General features: G+C 41.0%; 1 protein-coding gene across 1 annotated transcript; it reads right to left on the bottom strand.

Annotated features, from left to right (window-relative positions):
* Nucleotides 1-17,159: 17,159 nt before the first annotated feature.
* On the bottom strand, nt 17,160-17,861 carry LOC145075344 (uncharacterized). The gene has a single exon (XM_079021623.1). It carries the CDS (start codon nt 17,859-17,861, stop codon nt 17,160-17,162), a length of 702 nt encoding a protein of 233 aa, XP_078877749.1.
* Nucleotides 17,862-18,415: the final 554 nt, after the last annotated feature.

Genomic DNA, 18,415 nt, shown 5'->3' with positions numbered 1-18,415 from the left:
CAGTCCCTTAAGTTTAATTAATCTCTTTTAGTCACAAAACTAATTACCAATTAATTATTGACTAATATTAATTAAACAATATGATTTCTCCTTTAATATATTATTCCCATAATATATTAATAAATCATATTTAATCCTTTCTCTCCATAATTCATCCTATCAAGTTGCTTTGGTGAAGGCAACCCAAAAGGACCATGCACCATCAGGTCAAGTACATACCAAAATAGTTATGGACTTAGACACTAATCCAACTGTCTCCCACTTGGATAAGTCTAATAACTATTATGCGTATGACTTCAGATCCTGATCTGCAATCGTAGCTTTCCAAAGCCGCTGTCAACTTTGATCCTATCAAATACGCGTGTCCTTAGATAAGGGGTCATATATTCCTCCATTCTAGATATCATATGAGATATGATTTCAAATCATTCTCTTTGTACTATATCTCGATTCCCGATTTATGACGACTGACTAATTGAACAAATCAAATTAGCCCTAGCCCGGCCGAGTATTTACGTTTGTCATCACTAAATCATCGAGGGGCCCAAAGATATCGCTTTTATCCTACTTTGGATAAAAGGAACGGATAAACTTTGATACAATGCTTGCTTGCACTCACTCACCGAATCACACACAACAATATGTTTTATAACACCAAGTTACTAGTGCGTTTACATATTATCAATGTGCAACCGATTTGCAAGATACAACTCACACATCTCGGTTTCAAGAATATAAGATGTTATCGTCTCACCAATCACTCGTGATACAATTCATGGAGTGATCCAAGTAAGCGTGGGTTTAATCCAATGCTCAAATCATATTCATAAGCACTCGTGAACGTTGCAGCAAACATTTGCTTATGTCTAATACTCTTTTAGACAATCCACACACCAATTCACGACACTCTTCATTCATATCTACTTCCAACATATGAACGACTGTGGCCCATTCGAATAATTCGATTATTCTTAATAAACTTAATTATTCTGGAAGTCAAAACATGCAAAGTGAAACACAAGAATAATACTAATCCCATATGGCCCCAAACCTTTGAGCATAAATAAAACACCTTTTATTTATCACTATATCGATTACTCATTATTTGTTGTTTCGGTTAATCAACTTCTTACTTGAATTACAACACTTGTCCCATGCTCCTAGCATGCACACAATGTTTACCTATGGTTCTTACTTTGTGAAATAGATCAAATTGAACACACTTCCAATCATTCTCATTTCACAACTCCAAATCCTTTTTCATAAGTGAAAGAATATCAAATTCTTGCTACTTATAGAATATGCTAGATTCTAATATTCTATGAAACGATCCTTTCGTAATGTCACTGCACCAAAGTCACAAAGACTATTGCCAATGATGTTACAAAGTCCTCTATCGGAGATTGTTACAAGACAATTCCATAGACGTGATGTCTCTCACTCAAAGTACATTCTTTGAACATCCTTTTGCATAGAAGTTTCTAATCTAGTCATAGATTTCTCAATATTCAATTCCCAATATGGACACATTTCCATATGTTCCATATGACAACTCATTCTTAATAGAATCTTTTCTATTCATAATAAAGTCGATATGGTCCATCCAATATGGAAACATTTCCATATTTTCCAATACTATACTTCCAACTACTCACAAGCGACCAATCCTCGTCGAACTTTGGATTGTCCTTTGATAGTTGTTTAATTCTTTTAGTCAAAACCAATTCTAGTCCCTTTTCCCTCTAAATGCGTTCGACATTTGGAAAATTTTAGAATGGTCAAACATTAAAGCATTTGCAATCGATTCTTTACCCGAAGCGTATGGGACACGACGCATAATGTTTTATTTGCTATGTTCTCAAAATTCGAATTGTGAAGAGGAATGCCGTAATCATAATCGAAATTTTAAGAACACACTATGTACCCTTGACTAAATTTATTAACATTTCTCAACCTAAGCCTTTAGATTTGAAATGAAGCATAATTTTCTCTCCCTTAATTATAGCAAAACAACCTTTCAACTCTTACAACTTTGCAAAGTATGACTCTTGTTTTCTATAATTAATATTGCTAACCTTGCAATACTTTCCTTAATAATCATACAATCATAACATTTATGCTCCCGCTATCATGATGATTATTATAAAACATAACACTTATGCTCCCACTAGCTTTGACATGTATTCATAAACATCTTAACTTTCAGAAAAACAATGCTTATTAAATTTCTTAAGTCCATGTTTCTAATGTTTAATGCTTTGATAATCTTTTATCAAGGCTTCTTGAACTTATACACCTTTGCCTTCGATAGTTCATATGTGTGTCTAAACAATTAAGACTAATTGCCAAACCTCACAATTCAAATTATGGAAAGGGATACCGTAACCATAATCGAATTTGAGAATGCAATTTTACAATCACTATCTTCTTAAAATCTCTCTTAGTGAAAGCATTTCCTCACAATCATTTTCATGAAGGAGGAAATCTTATGACACTTAGATTTAAACGGTGTATTTGTTCCTATCCATGTGAATTTGTCAAAACCAAAGTTTACGATAAATTCATACTCATATGGATCAAACTTTCTTAATCTTAATTTCTTGCCTTATGGTAGCACAACTGCCCACCATGTCTTCCAAGTAGTTAAGTAGCTCACCCTTTCCTATCAATGTACCTTTCATTGATTAAGGTGCCTTGCCTTTTATGCGTTCAAAATGAGAACTCATAGAACTCTCATGCATAATTAACTCGATTGGATTGGCATAGAACCAAAATAATGTCATCACGATAGGTTTTAAACCTTAACTCGTGTGCTAGTGATGATCGATAAGGTTTATTTGATTTGTTCCTGAAACCTTTCAAGACCATTAAGACTCCCACTTACTCCTTTACATATAAGATTCTCTTGTCAAAACATTTCTTGACAAACAAATATTCAAGAGTTAGTGTAGTTTTTATCAAAACACTTCATAAATTGGTCTTAGTTGGTCTTTGTCTTATCCAAGACATCACAACTTTCCACATTTGATGAATGTTATAAACCTTTCTAATTCTTATCACTCAATGTCACAATCTTAACTCTAAGACTTGTTTTGGAACGAAGTATGATTTACTTCTTGATTTAACCATTTCTTCAATTCTTGATTCCTCTTCTTAAACATACAATTGTACTAAGACTCACTTAGAGGATCAATTGAGATATGGTTCTTAATCATTAAGACCTATCATAAAGCATAAAAGCTACTCTCCCTTCTTCTTAGAATGGAGAAACTTTTATCTTTCTGCTTACTTGATTCTTCTTATTCGTTTTGTTATTGATTTAAACCTTTTTAATCAATTCCGAATTACACTTAATCTTATAAGTATAATCATATTTACTAAACTTTTAGTAAACCATGACGAATATCTTTGTTACTCTTATGGTGGACTTTATCAACACGCAACTTTGTGTGCTCGATCTCCTAGTCCTTCACTTGACACTTTGTCAATGAAATAGTCTAATTTCCAAATATGAAATTTCTCATTCATCGTGCAACCAAGTTGCATGATTCCAAGTTTCTGTCCAATTGAAACTTGGGCGATGAGAAACTCTCTCTATTTGGTAAACTCTCGACTTTCCATAAATAACATAATAAGAACCAAATCCATTATTGCTAATAATAGAGACATTCAAACATCAATTTTTCATATACGCCATTGCAAGGATAAATAAATAATCAAAATTTATTTTATTGCGGAAAAAATTTGTCCTTACAATGCAATTCATTGAAAAACTATGCTAATACATATTTCTTAGCAATCTAATTCTGACTCTAAGTAGTAGCTCAAGAATCTAATCTTTGAGAAATGCGATCGAAATCCATTCCTTCACGGTTAGATTCTGCTCACTTCTTCCCTTAAGCTTCCTTTCTTTTCTTCGATCCTACAAAACATCAATTGTAATCTTATCACATTATGTATTAAGAATCTAGAATAGAAGCTTAAAAGAGTTAGTTTGTAACACACAAAGTTTTGAAAGCCAAGAAAGTAAAGGAAAACCTAAATTTAGGAGGGACTCGGCGAGTCCAAGGAGGAACTCGGCGAGTCCGAGCGGGATCCAAGTCGAGGAGTAAGTGACCGACTCGGCGAGTCGGCCAAGGTGACTCGGCGAGTCTGGTTTGTGCGAGGAAAACCCTAAATCCGGGGCTTGGAGCCTATTTAATCGCCTCATTCTTCTTCCTAGGGCTTCTTTACTGTCTCTCACACCCAAAACGCCGCACCCTAAGCCTCCATTGTGCTCATTCAAGCTTTTAGCCATTTTTGAGTGATTTAGAAGAAGAAGAAGTGGGAATCTTTGAAGCATCAAGGAATGGCCTTGGATCCGAAGTTTGGGGAACATTTCAAAGCATTGGAAGGTATTAGTTTGTTTCCCTCCTTCAGATCTTCTTTGATTATGAGTTTTGGGGCTTTTAAGCCATGTCTAAGATCAATTTCAAGCTTGAGGTCTAGATCTGAGGTTGCTACCTCAGATCCATGCTTGTTTTGGTTTATAATCCCGTAAAGTATCAGCCATTGGGTGGATTTTGGAGCCTCTTGGTCTTAAACCCTAGTTTATGGTGGATTGTGCCTAGATCTCCTTTTCTACACGTAAAGTTTGCAACTTTACGTGGGGAATAGGCTTGGGAAGGGTAGATCTACAATTTGGAGTCCATGCATGACTCGAAAGTCCTCTGCATGTAAGTAGATCCGAATAGACTCGGCGAGTCCTTCGAGTGGACTCGGCGAGTAGCTTGAAGATGAGGAGGAACTCGACGAGTGGGATGAACAGCTCGTCGAGTCGGATGAAGATGGGCATGAACTCGGTGAGTTGGATGAACAACTCGACGAGTTGGATGAAGATTGCCTTGTGCTCGGCGAGTCTGTTCTTAGACTCGGCGAGTCAAGTCGCGTAGTCCCAAACCCTTCGAGTTAAGACTCGAGTCAACGAGTCGAGCAAGGACTCGGTGAGTTGGTCAGGACAGGATTCGGGAATCAGTAGACTCGGCGAGTTAGGGGCTGACTCGGCGAGTCAAGTCGCGATTGGAAGGACTTTGAGCATAAGAACTCGGCGAGTCAGTAAGTGAACTCGGCGAGTAGGGTTGACCTGGAAGGTTGACTTTGACCAGGACTTTGACTTTGGCAAGAGTTGACTTGGTTGACCTTTGAAGGTCAGTTAGACTAAGTGTTATGTTGATATTGGTAGCTCGGGGAGTGGAGCAGCAGTTCGGAGTCAGTGGTTAGGTAGCGGTCAAAGGGATTAGCAGCAGCAGTTCAGCAGTATCAGGTGAGTTTCCCTTTGTGTGAATGGGTCTACGGCCACAATGTCGGCCCATGTAGTTATGAGTAGAAGACCCGGGGGTTAGCCCTAGGCACAGTATGCTAGAATGATACTCGGGACGAGGTCCAATGATAGAGGGCGGGTGCCCAAGGAATGGTTTATGTGATAGTTTATACTTGTTGTCTGTGTGATACTTGTATGTGCCTGGTAGGGAGTTGAGTGCGGGCGAGGTCCCGTATCTCACCAATAGCAGAGTGTGGATGGTGTTCCACATCTCAGTAGCAGCAGAGCAGGGGCGAGGCCCAAGTCAGGAAAGGAGTGAGTGTGGGCTGGGCCTGTATCTCACTACCAGTAGGAGCATGGACGGGGTTCCGTGACTCATCAGTAGCAGGTCAGGGGCGGGGCCCAGAGATAGGCGAGGCCTTAGGACAAGATCCGTTAGTATGTGTTTAGCTTATGTGAGATGTTTATGTGCTATTATATGTTAGTGGGCGAGGCCCTGTGACAGGCGAGGCCTACGTGAAACAGATCTGTATCCGAGCGGGGCTCGAAGCCAGGCGGGGCCTGGAGCGGCGGGGCCGTTGTAGCGGGCGAGGCCCGAGGTAGTGGGCGAGGCCTAGGATAGCGGGCGTGGCCCAGTATGTGCAGTATGTGGTTATGCATGGTATGCGGTAGGGTGGGGAACTCACTAAGCTTCGTGCTTACGGTTTTCAGTTTTGTTTTCAGGTACTTCCAGTAGCGGAGGGAGGAGCTTGGGGTGATCGCATGGCACACACCATAGATTAGTCAGCCTGGGAATGTTTACTCTGATAATGAACATGTTTTTTGAGAACTTATACTCAGATTATGTTTTGGAATGATGTCTTTGCTTAAAGTAATGTTTTATGAAAAGAAATTTTTGGTCTTGAATTTTGTGACGTTACAAGTTGGTATCAGAGCCTTGGTTTGAGGGATTCGGACATGCTCTCGGGTGTGTCTGAACTCAAACTGAGGAATTGGTATAGAAGTTTTCAAAATGTAAAGACAGTTTTGTAAAAAGAGAGTTTTGGGAAAGAAAACAGTTTTAGAAAAGCAAAAATAATTCAGAAGAAAAGAACTTTGACAAGAGAAAAAGGGTGTGGTGCATGCAATCAACCGAGCTCAAGTAAGTACCCCAAAATAGCCATACAAGTTTATGTTTTGATTATCAGTTAGTAGAACAACATGCTAGAATAGGGCTAAGTATTTAGGGATGATGCCTTATGTGCGTGTTATATGTGCTTTCGAGGTGCATGATAGTGCTGATTAGACAGTATTAGGATCGTCTGTTTAGGTTATGCCTGAGTCTATGAGTTTGTGTGGGTCTATGAGTTTATGTTGCATGCTAGTCCAGTTTCTTGCTATGTGGATATGATTGCTTGAGTATGTTGTGGTTAGATTTTCCCTTGTCTGAATGCTACTTGCTTTGTGCATTGTGGGATTCTGAGTGATGGAAGTTAGCCCTTAGGTGGATACGTCACGCCACATGTGATCGGGTTTGAATAATCTCAGAGTGCTGGATTTGGCCCTATTGCGTAGCTCTTGTCTGAGTCCAACCGTTGTAGGGATGAGTCTCTTACTCGAAGGATTATCTGAGCCTCGTCACATGTGATGGTATCCAGGTAATGGCTAATTGGCATCACAAGGAGACCTTCAGCAGCTGAGGACCGGTTTGAGCTGAGTTAGAGGTTTCCGTAGGGTAAGCCTAGGATGAGATAGTGCTGGGAGCAGTGGTAATGGATAAGCGACCTGGTGGAGTCGAAGCAATTCTTGAGGAAAGTACGGATAGATGTGGAAGGTAGTATGGGCCCGTACTACTGAAAGCAGAGGATCCGTACTCGATTCGGGAAAGGCCGAGACAAGACCAGGAACCTGATAGGGTATGTGTTTGGTCGCACAGCAGTGATAAGTATTCTGATAGAGGATGTATTATATTTTCAGTATGGTGACATTGCGAGAGAGACCAGCGGGTGGATCAGGCGCCGGAGAGGGATTAGGCTCAGGTTCTAGAGCCGGGCAGCTTGATGATCAGATAAGGGATTTCAATTCCGCGGAGATTGTGCGCAACATCATTGATCAGACTCCAGTGATTTTTGGTTCGGTTAGAGAGGCCATCGTGGAGCTTATGGACGGTCATCTTGAGGCCTTTAGGGCCGAGATAGTATCAGGACAGTTTGGGGCTCATCTGGAGCCTAGTTCTTATGGAATTCGGGGATCCATCAGAGAGGCGGATTCCATTTCAGGCTTTTGCCATCAGGAGTCAGGAGTGAGTGGGGCACCCTGTCTCTAGGAGAGACCCTTGCATGACTGGGTAATTAATGAGGTTTCGCTAGTCATTCGCGAGGAGTTGCCCAACATCATTGAGCGGGTCACGGGTCGGGTGACCGCTAAGTTCCAGGGACAACCAACTGCTGTTCATATGGTTGACGGAGTAGTCGGGGTCACACGAGAGCAGGAGATTGGTTTGGATGGGCAACTCGGAAAAAGGAAGCGGGCACGTGTTGCAGGGAGATTGGGAAGGAGTGTGGAGTCTCACTCAGCTGACTTGGGCGCTGGAGGTCAGGAGGACCTAGAGGTGTGTGGTAAGTGTGGAGGGACTCATGGGTTTGCTTGTCACAAGTTCAGGTGTTTCAAGTGCGGGGAAAGGGGGCATGTGTATCGGGATTGTAAGCAGGATCAAAGATGTTTTCATTGTCACCAGCCGGGTCATTTCAAGTCTCGATGTCCCGTCTTGGTGGTGGAGAGAGTTCAGGGCCAGGCGCCCACCGTTCCGCAAAAAGTCAAGATCGAGTCGCACTAGATCGCAGGTATGTAGTTTGAATCCTTCCCTTTGTAGTAACTCCATTGTTATGGTATTGCATCGATGTTAGTAGGCATGTATCAGTGAGTATTATATTACCTGCTTGTGATCGAGTTATATGCCATCTGCATACCTTGGATATTCGAATAGTAGTGAGTGGATGAGCCCTATTGGAGAAGGTTACATAGGATGCAGTAACTGTAGCATGCTTGGGAGGGACTTGGTATGTCTCGCTAGATCGGAGTTGTATAGTGTTGGAGATGGATTGGTTGGATCCCTAGCTATGGTAAGCTTGGGTTCCTCAGCAGATTGATTATGGAATGGTGGCAAGGATTGGGATTTCTTTTTGAGTTTTGGGCAACAAGGGGTAAGCAGGATCGAAGTGGGGGAGAATCCTCCGAGTGTGCAAAGGTAGGAACACGTAGATCCCGAATGAGTGTGCGATCTCCGAGAAGGAAAAGAAGTAGTTCAGCATTTGATGGATTAAGGATTTCAGGGTTGGGAGTTTGAGAAACTCCCCATCAGCTAGTGCGTGTGATGGCAATGGATAGTGCGTAGTTGGGAATTTGGGTTGTGGATCGCCCGAAGGACTCGAGGGAGTCGGAATGAGGATCTAGAGAGCTTATGGCACGTGGGTACCTTTGTTCTAGCAGGCAGTGGTGGAAGTGTTGTAAGACTACGGGGCAGCCGTAGCATTCACTAGCAATCAACATTGGATGGTGATGTAAGACTACGGGTAAGCTGTAGCATTCCTTAGTAGTTTTGTTAGCGGAGTTGGGGAGAGGCCCTTATCTCCTAGTGATCAGATAGGGATCAAGAATGGGAGTGGACAAGAATGGTATGGAGTTGCCTGTATAGCCCTAGAGAGGTGAGACCTTGGGAGAGGCCGCTCCAGGATACAGTTGGGTGAGACCCGTGGGCGAGGCCCGTATGAGATTAGCAGTTTAGATGAGACCTGGGAGCAGGGTTGCTCAGTAGTGTGGTTGGGTGAGACCCGTGGGCGAGGCCCGAGCGAGAGTGATTAGACTAGTGATAATAGAAAGATAGATGCGGGTGGGACCCGTGGGCGAGGCCCGTGAGTTTTAGCAGCACAGGTGGGACCTGGTAGGGACCTTAGTGTCACGTTAGGGGATCGAGAATCCCAGGTTTGTGGTGCCAAGAAAGTAAAGGAAACCCTAAATTTAGGAGGGACTCGGCGAGTCCGAGCGGGATCCGAGTCGAGGAGTAAGTGACCGACTCGGCGAGTCGGCCAAGGTGACTCGGCGAGTCTGGTCTGTGCGAGGAAAACCCTAAATCCGGGGCTTGGAGCCTATTTAATCGCCTCATTCTTCTTCCTAGGGCTTTTTTACTGTCTCTCACACCCAGAACGCCGCACCCTAAGCCTCCATTGTGCTCATTCAAGCTTTTAGCCATTTTTGAGTGATTTAGAAGAAGAAGTAGAAGTGGGAATCTTTGAAGCATCAAGGAGTGGCCTTGGATCCGAAGTTTGGGGAACATTTCAGAGCATTGGAAGGTATTAATTCGTTTCCCTCCTTCAGATCTTCTTTGATTATGAGTTTTGGGGCTTTTAAGCCATGTCTAAGATCAATTTCAAGCTTGAGGTCTAGATCTGAGGTTGCTACCTCAGATCCATGCTTGTTTTGGTTTAGAATCCCGTATAGTATCAGCCATTGGGTGGATTTTGGAGCCTCTTGGTCTTAAACCCTAGTTTATGGTGGATTGTGCCTAGATCTCCTTTTCTACACGTAAAGTTTGCAACTTTACGTGGGGAATAGGCTTGGGAAGGGTAGATCTACAGTTTGGAGTCCATGCATGACTCGAAAGTCCTCTGCATGCAAGTAGATCCGAATGGACTCGACGAGTCCTTCGAGTGGACTCGGCGAGTAGCTTGAAGATGAGGAGGAACTCGACGAGTGGGATGAACAGTTCGTCGAGTCGGATGAAGATGGGAATGAACTCGGCGAGTTGGATGAACAACTCGGCGAGTTGGATGAAGATTGCCTTGTGCTCGGTGAGTCTGTTCTTAGACTCGGCGAGTCAAGTCGCATAGTCCCAAACCCTTCGAGTTAAGACTCGAGTCAGCGAGTCGAGCAAGGACTCAGTGAGTTGGTCAGGATAGGATTCGGGAATCAGTAGACTCGGCGAGTCAGGGGCTGACTCGGCGAGTTAAGTCGCGATTGGAAGGACTTTGAGCATAAGAACTCGGCGAGTCAGTAAGTGAACTCGGCGAGTAGGGTTGACCTGGAAGGTTGACTTTGACCAGGACTTTGACTTTGGCAAGAGTTGACTTGGTTGACCTTTGAAGGTCAGTTAGACTAAGTGTTATGTTGATATTGGTAGCTCGGGGAGCTAGTGGAGCAGCAGTTCGGAGTCAGTGGTCAGGTAGTGGTCAAAGGGATTAGCAGTAGCAGTTCAGCAGTATCAGGTGAGTTTCCCTGTGTGTGAATGGGTCTATGGCCACAATGCCGGCCCATGTAGTTATGAGTAGAAGACCCGGGGGTTAGCCCTAGGCACAGTATGCTAGAATGATACTCGGGACGAGGTCCAATGATAGAGGGCGGGTGCCCAAGGAATGGTTTATGTGATAGTTTATACTTGTTGTCTGTGTGATACTTGTATGTGCCTGGTAGGGAGTTGAGTGCGGGCGAGGTCCCGTATCTCACCAATAGCAGAGTGTGGATGGTGTTCCACATCTCAGTAGCAGCAGAGCAGGGGCGAGGCCCAAGTCAGGAAAGGAGTGAGTGTGGGCTGGGCCCGTATCTCACTACCAGTAGGAGCATGGACGGGGTTCCGTGACTCATCAGTAGCAGGTCAGGGGCGGGGCCCAGAGATAGGCGAGGCCTTAGGACAAGATCCGTTAGTATGTGTTTAGCTTATGTGAGATGTTTATGTGCTATTATATGTTAGTGGGCGAGGCCCTGTGACAGGCGAGGCCTACGTGAAACAGATCTGTATCCGAGCGGGGCTCGAAGCCAGGCGGGGCATGGAGTGGCGGGGCTGTTGTAGCGGGCGAGGCCCGAGGTAATGGGCGAGGCCCAGGATAGCGGGTGTGGCCCAGTATGTGCAGTATGTGGTTATGCATGGTATGCGGTAGGGTGGGGAACTCACTAAGCTTCGTGCTTATGGTTTTTAGTTTTGTTTTCAGGTACTTCTAGTAGCGGAGTGGGGAGCTCGAGGTGATCGCATGGCACACACCATAGATTAGTCAGCCTGGGAATGTTTACTCTGATAATGAACATGTGTTTTGAAAACTTATACTCAGATTATTTTTTGGAATGATGTCTTTGCTTAAAGTAATGTTTTATTAAAAGAAATTTTTGGTCTTGAATTTTGGGACGTTACATAGTTAATGGCTTTTACCTATATTAGAGCCATACGTTTCGACTCTTCCATCTCTTAGATCTCTTAGGTAAATGGGGCGGCTTCGTCTCCAATGCCCCTTCTCTTGGCAATAAAAACAAATTGACTCTTTTGGAACATGACATGGAACTACTTTAGACATTGCCTTTCTCTTATGATCAAACTTTTCGATCATAGCATGTCTTTCGTTGCCATTGTCTATATCCATAGAGGTCTTAAAGGCAGATTCACCAATCAACTTTGCTTTTCCATTGCGCCAAAACATTTCTGATTCAGCAGCAATAAGCATATAGGTGAGATCTATAAGGGTCACGTCGCGGTTCATCATATAGTACTCTCTTACGAACTCACTATATGAGTTAGGAAGTGACTGAAGAACCCAATCAACAACCATTTCCTCACAGACAACGGATCCCAACATTCTTAACCTATCAATGTGTGACTTCATCCCTAGGACGTGTGCACACACCAACTTTCCTTCTTTATGTTTACTTGCCAAAAGGGCTTGAGTGATCTTGAACCTTTCAAGCCTTTGAACTTGTGGGTTAGGGAGAATAATTTGAGGAGGAGGAGGAAGTTAAGTATGATCTCTTGTTCCTCGATCGAATCGTGGAATATCATCTTCATGTGGAATGCTTGTTCCACGGGATTTGAGAAGACCATAGTTGTCGAACTTTGACATCTACAAAACGGGAGAAAACAAATTCAAGTTAGTTGATTGATTGAGTCCTTAGTAAATCACCCAAATGAGATACTAAGGCTAGGACCCAACACAATATTCTACAACTTGGGAGAGGGATGTCGTAACCCTAATTGCAGAATATTTGAAGGTAAGTGAATGGCGATTTACTAATTTCCACCACGAAAAATGAAAAAGAATTTAAGTTTTAAATCTATGAAAACTCCTAGACCCTTTGAGATTCATTGAACTTTCAATGGCATGTTTAAATCTCGATATGCCCCTCTTGTTTGTGACTGGGATGCCGAGGATCACAAAGCGGGTGTGAATAACCATGCAAACTTACATGGTGCCCTCACATGTTACAGTCACCTATTCGATGTACCGGTAAACCACACACGCTCCACCGAACTATGACAAACATTGAGTCACCCTTTGCTACCTTTGCTTAGAACCATTTAGTGTGCCGGTAAACGACACACGCTCCACTAACGTCTTTGCAAGGGCACAAAGTGTAATTTCATGGAATTGCATCAATTCACTTTTGCCTAAGTAACTAAGATTGGGAATTTGATGAAAACATTTAGTTACTTTTATACTTCATTATACTTATAATGGAAGGATTTGTCATATCCTACCCGTTCGGCTAACGACCCTCCACTGGTCAAGAGTGCGGTGGGTAAGAGTGGATACCCATTCAATCGCCATTTTATAGGCAATTTCCTTAAACACCCCTTATAGACCAGCTTCGTGAATGAGGCCTACTAACGGTAAGACTGACTTTTACTCATACATACATATAATGTTAGACTTTTAATGTTATATATATAGTATAGGGTGTCTTTTAACACTTTCAAAATACTAGGTGGTCTAATTTAACAATTATACTTTTAATTCAATTAAATTGTAAACCTAAACTTTTATGAATTTATTAAATCTCTTTTAATTATACACCTTAATTAATTAATAAAACCATAAGGGTGTGATTTGAACTTTTTCAAAACTATACTAGAGTTTTAGAATTTAACATTCCTAATTAAACTTTTAATCAACTTTTAAATTCCAAAACTTGAGGGCAAGTTTTGAAACATTTCAACACATTAGGGTTTAGAATTTAAATATACATCAAAATTAAACCATTTAATCAAAATTTAAATTCCAAAACTTGAGGGCAAGTTTTGAAACCTTGATCAAAACATTAGGGTTTTAACTCTTTAAATTTCTAAACAACAAAACTTTTGGGTTCAAATTTAAACTATAAAACCTAAGGGGAAAATATGAAACTTTTCATAACAACAAGGATCAAATAACAAATAATTTAAATTAACATTTAATCACATAATTATCCATATTTGATTTGTTTAATGATTTCTTGCAAAACAATTTATCAATTTAGTCAAAATAATTAATCAATTATCTTATAAGAAAACAATTATCTTATTAATTGATAAATATCTTCAATTAGATCAAAATTATAGTCAAATATATCATATAATCGGATTAATATTGATCTAACATGATAAGGTAACTATCCCAATGCAAAAACAGCAAGAAATCCCGAATATACCTCTGTCTGACGCACCGACTCGCCGAGTCATCCTCTGGAACTCGCCGAGTAGGGGCAACTCGCCGAGTCCACAGTGGGACTCGCCGAGTCCATCAAGCAGAACACCAAAAATCGAATTTTTTCAAACATCTTAAGCATCAATACAATAGAAACCAATCAAGGCTCTGATACCACTGATGGGTTTTGGTCATAAGAACATCCTATGTGCTCATACAAACTCTAATGCTTGGATCTAGGTTTCTCTATTGTACATGCAAGTTATCCAAGACTATAAACCCTAATTCTAGCATATGGAAATCGATATTAACATATAATTAGGTTTAAGATGTTACCTTGATTGTTATGTAGAAATAACAATCCCAATTCCTCCTTGAATTGACTTTGGAAGGCTTAGAGTCACATGTGTCACTCCTCTAATGGCTCACAAACACCATAAGCAAGAGGATGAAGAGGAAAGAGGATGGAGGCTGCCAAAACCTTGTGAAAACCCTAGCAAGATGCTTGTCCATGTTTTTGGTCCTTAAGGGATCTATTTATAGTGAGGCTATTAGGGTTATCTAACAAGGAAACCCTAATTTAGTTGCTTAAGCCCTAAGCAACCCATGGAGCCCTTTCCATAAGGCCTTGGACGAATTCATATGGGCTTCCCCCATAGAATTCGTCCACCTTAAAATAAAAGGCAATCCATGGCCCAAATTGCAATTATCTTATAATTGCAATTCCAGTCCCTTAAGTTTAATTAATCTCTTTTAGTCACAAAATTAATTACCAATTAATTATTGACTAATATTAATTAAACAATATGATTTCTCCTTTAATATATTATTCCCATAATATATTAATAAATCATATTTAATCCTTTCTTTCCATAATTCATCTTATCAAGTTGCTTTGGTGAAGGCAACCCAAAAGGACCATGCACCATCAGGTCAAGTACATACCAAAATAGTTATGGACTTAGACACTAATCCAACACGTACAATGCCTTTTGTAGTTTGCATACCTTTCCATTACACTCGATACCTGGAGGAGGGTCCATGTACACTTCTTCTTCAAGATACCCGTTTAAGAAAGCATTTTTTACATCAAATTGTTTCAGGGGCCAATCTTCATTAGCTGCAATGGAGATCAAGATGCGTATGGTATTAATTTTAGCCACCGGTGCAAATGTGTCTCCATAGTCAACCCCATACTTTTGTGTGTATCCCTTTGCCACAAGTCTTGCCTTGAATCTATCTATCTTGCCTTCTGAATCCAATTTCATGGTGTATATCCACCTACATCCCACAGTTTTTTTTCCATTAGGAAGATTCACTAATTTCCATGTTTGGTTCTTTTGCAACGCCTCCATTTCTTCATTCATTGCTATCTTCCATCTTTCGTCCTTCAATGCTTCTTGTACGTTCTCAGGTATACAAACAGTGGCAAGTTTATCAACGCACAATGCATGTGAGTTTGCAAGGCGATGGTATGACACATAATTGCTTATCGGATACTTTCCTTTTGCCTTTAAATCTGTCTGGTACTGTCTCTTTGGCACTCCTCGGTTACTCCTTATTGGGTACCTTGGATCATTTGTTCCTTCTTGATCAACAACTGTGTCTTCTGAATCCTGTACATCCTGCATAATAGAATCAGAAATATTTTCTGTTATGTTAATATTGCTCTCAGTGATGTTTGTTTCTGTGGTGTTTGTTTCAGTGGGTTCAGTGGAGGTTGTACTATCGAGTGCATCACCACCAATAATGCTTTGATCCAGTCTTTCGTTGTTCCTGTTATCTTCATTATTACAGGGTTCAAGAGATTCAAAAACTTCTAAGTCTTCTATATGTCGATGATCATGTGTGTTTATTTTCGCTGTTTCTCCTTGGCTCTCCCCCTGAATTGAACCCTCATGTTCAAAGTATCTCACCGTTTCATGAAATGCAACATCCCGAGTTACATACATCTTGTGTTCAATTGGATCATAACATCTATATCCCTTCTTGTAATCAGCGTATCTCACAAAGAAACACCAAAGTGCACGTGGTTCGAGTTTTCCTATATTCTGGTGAACATAGGCAGTACACCCAAATATTCTTGGTTCGAGGCTTTGGTGGAGAGGTTTATCAACTAGTTCATGTAGTTATTGAAGAGGTGTTTTGAATTCTATTACCCGGGACGGCGTACGATTCATGATATATGCAGCGGATCGAACAGCTTCCCCCCCAATACTTTCTTGGAACATTCATGTCAAATAAGGATGCACGAACTATTTCCATAATCTGTCGATTTCTTCTCTCAGCTAACCCATTTTGTTGGGGGGGGGGGGGGGGTTTCTAGCTCATGATGTTTGGTGTCTGACACCATTTTCGTGACAAAATTGTTTCATCTCATGGTTGATGTATTCACCACCATTATTTGACTGTAAGATCCGGATGTCCCTTTTATATTCAGTGTTTACAAATTTATATAGTTCTTTGAATGCTTGGAAGACTTCTCCTTTATTTTTCAGAAGAGATATCCAAATCATCCTAGTACACTCATCAACAAATGTCACAAAATATTTTGCACCACTCGGGGTAGGAATAGGAGCGGGACCCCAAACATCGGAATGAATTGTCATGAATGGAACAGATGTTTTATTATTGCTGGGAACATATGTTATTTTCTTATTTTTTGCTAACTCACAAATTCCACAGTTGAACTCACTATCTGATACATTCAAAAACAAACTAGGTTTAAGTTTCCTAAGATAATTAAACGATAAATGTCCCAGTCGGCGATGCCATAACATAGCCACAGATTTATTTGCTTGAGTAACTCCTGTAAGGTGAGCTTGACTTCGATGGTGTTCTTCCAGATAGTACAACTGTCCACGTCTAGTACCATAACCAAGAATCTGATGTGTCTTCATATCCTGAAAAACACATTCATTTGGCCAAAAAATTACATAGCAGTTTAGAGCTTCAGTAATTTGACTAACGGATAATAAGTTCGATGATAACGAGGGAACTACGAGTACAGAGTCAAGATTCATTGAGCTTGACACTTCTACCGACCCTTCGGCTGTTATAGGTTCAGTTTCCCCATTAGCTGTATGAATGCTAGCTTGTTTAGGAGAGTACAGTGTAGTCAAATTTTTTGAGTTATGTGTCATATGGTTTGTAGCCCCTGTGTCAATTACCCACATGTTATTCTTTTTATAATTATGAGGAGACATACCAGAATTAGTGAATGTGTGGGCTGCCATTGGAGTGGTTGTTTCTTGAACCTGTGGAGAGGTAGCCATTGATGCCTGGACAATTTTCTTCCTGGGCTTTTTTGAGAAATCCTACCAGTCAGGGTAGCCTATGATCTCATAACACTTAAGCTTTGAATGCCCTTTTTCTCCACAATGAGTACACTTCAGGTTGCTTCCTCCTTTCCCACTTGAGTTCTTTCCTTTCATTGGCCGACTTCAGGTAGCCATATGAACCATGCTGTCTGGTTCATGTTCTTCCATAGTTTGTCTCTGGGTTTGATCCTTGCGAATATAGGCATAACATGCTTCTAAACTTAAAGGTGGATCTTTTCTCAAGACTTCGCTTCTAGCTTGGTTGAATTCCGAGTCAAGACCTGCCAGGAAAATATGTACACGAAAGCGTGACGAAGATTTTTTCATAGCCACTGTTTCGGCAACAGTGTCTTCTTGTCCAGTTAGGCGAGTGTCAATTTCTTGGAACAGGATCACCAGTTCGTTGTAGTACGTTGGAAGAGTTCTTCCATTCTGACGAGTATTGAAGGACTTACGGTTCAATTCGAACAGTTGGGTTTCATCAGTTCTGTCATAGAACGTTTTTGCGACAGCTTCCCAAATCTCAGTCGCCGTTTGGAGCCTGATAAAACGGCGCATTAGGGTTGGGCTCATTGAATCGATCAACCAACTTTTGACCCGGTTATTGTCAATTAACCAGGTTTCGATTTCCTTTTCATTAGTGGAGGGTTTCTTGGATGCACCTGTGAGAAATCCATATTTGTTGCGTGCCCCTATCCGCATCTCCATTAACTGGGACCATAAGGGGTAGTTCGTGTCATCTAAAGTGACTCCAGTAGGAAACGGTGCGTCTTGAACATTTTGAACAATAACAGAGGCATGATTAGATGAGCCTGGATCTCCCATGATTTCAAGATGTTGTAAGCTCTGATACCATGTAGAAACTTAAGAACGTGAGTGATGAAAGAACTTTCGTATTTTTTGTATATCTTTGATTAGAAAACAGATACAAGGAATTTATACAGGGATAATAACAATAGAGACTTATCTCTAGCCTATTCTCTAGGAACTAGATAAACTATACAAAACAACTTCCCTTACTTTGCTCTTGTCAATAAAAACCTTATTAAAGTACGATATGAAAAACATGACTTTATTCCTACTTATTTTAACCTAATTGAACACATCATTAACAATAATATGAATGCCAAGAATGCTTTGAGGGCTCTATTTTAAGGAGTTGAAAACCTTATTAAAGTATGATGTGAAAAACATGACTTTATATTCTTACTTATTTTAACCTAATTGAACACATCATTAACAATAATATGACTGCCAAGAATGCTTTAATGTTCAATGTATGTTGATTGCTCCTTGCTAATAACCAAACCAATAATATTTTTTAGGTGAGATATTAAAATTTTAGGCACAATTTTGTATAAGCACCCAATGGGGCTGAT

This window comes from Lactuca serriola, chromosome 9, assembly GCF_051521515.1.
Source record: "Lactuca serriola cultivar US96UC23 chromosome 9, Lser_US96UC23_V15, whole genome shotgun sequence".
NCBI lineage: Eukaryota > Viridiplantae > Streptophyta > Magnoliopsida > Asterales > Asteraceae > Lactuca > Lactuca serriola.
Note: the sequence above shows the minus strand (reverse complement) of the source record. Positions and strands in the feature narration are given on the sequence as shown.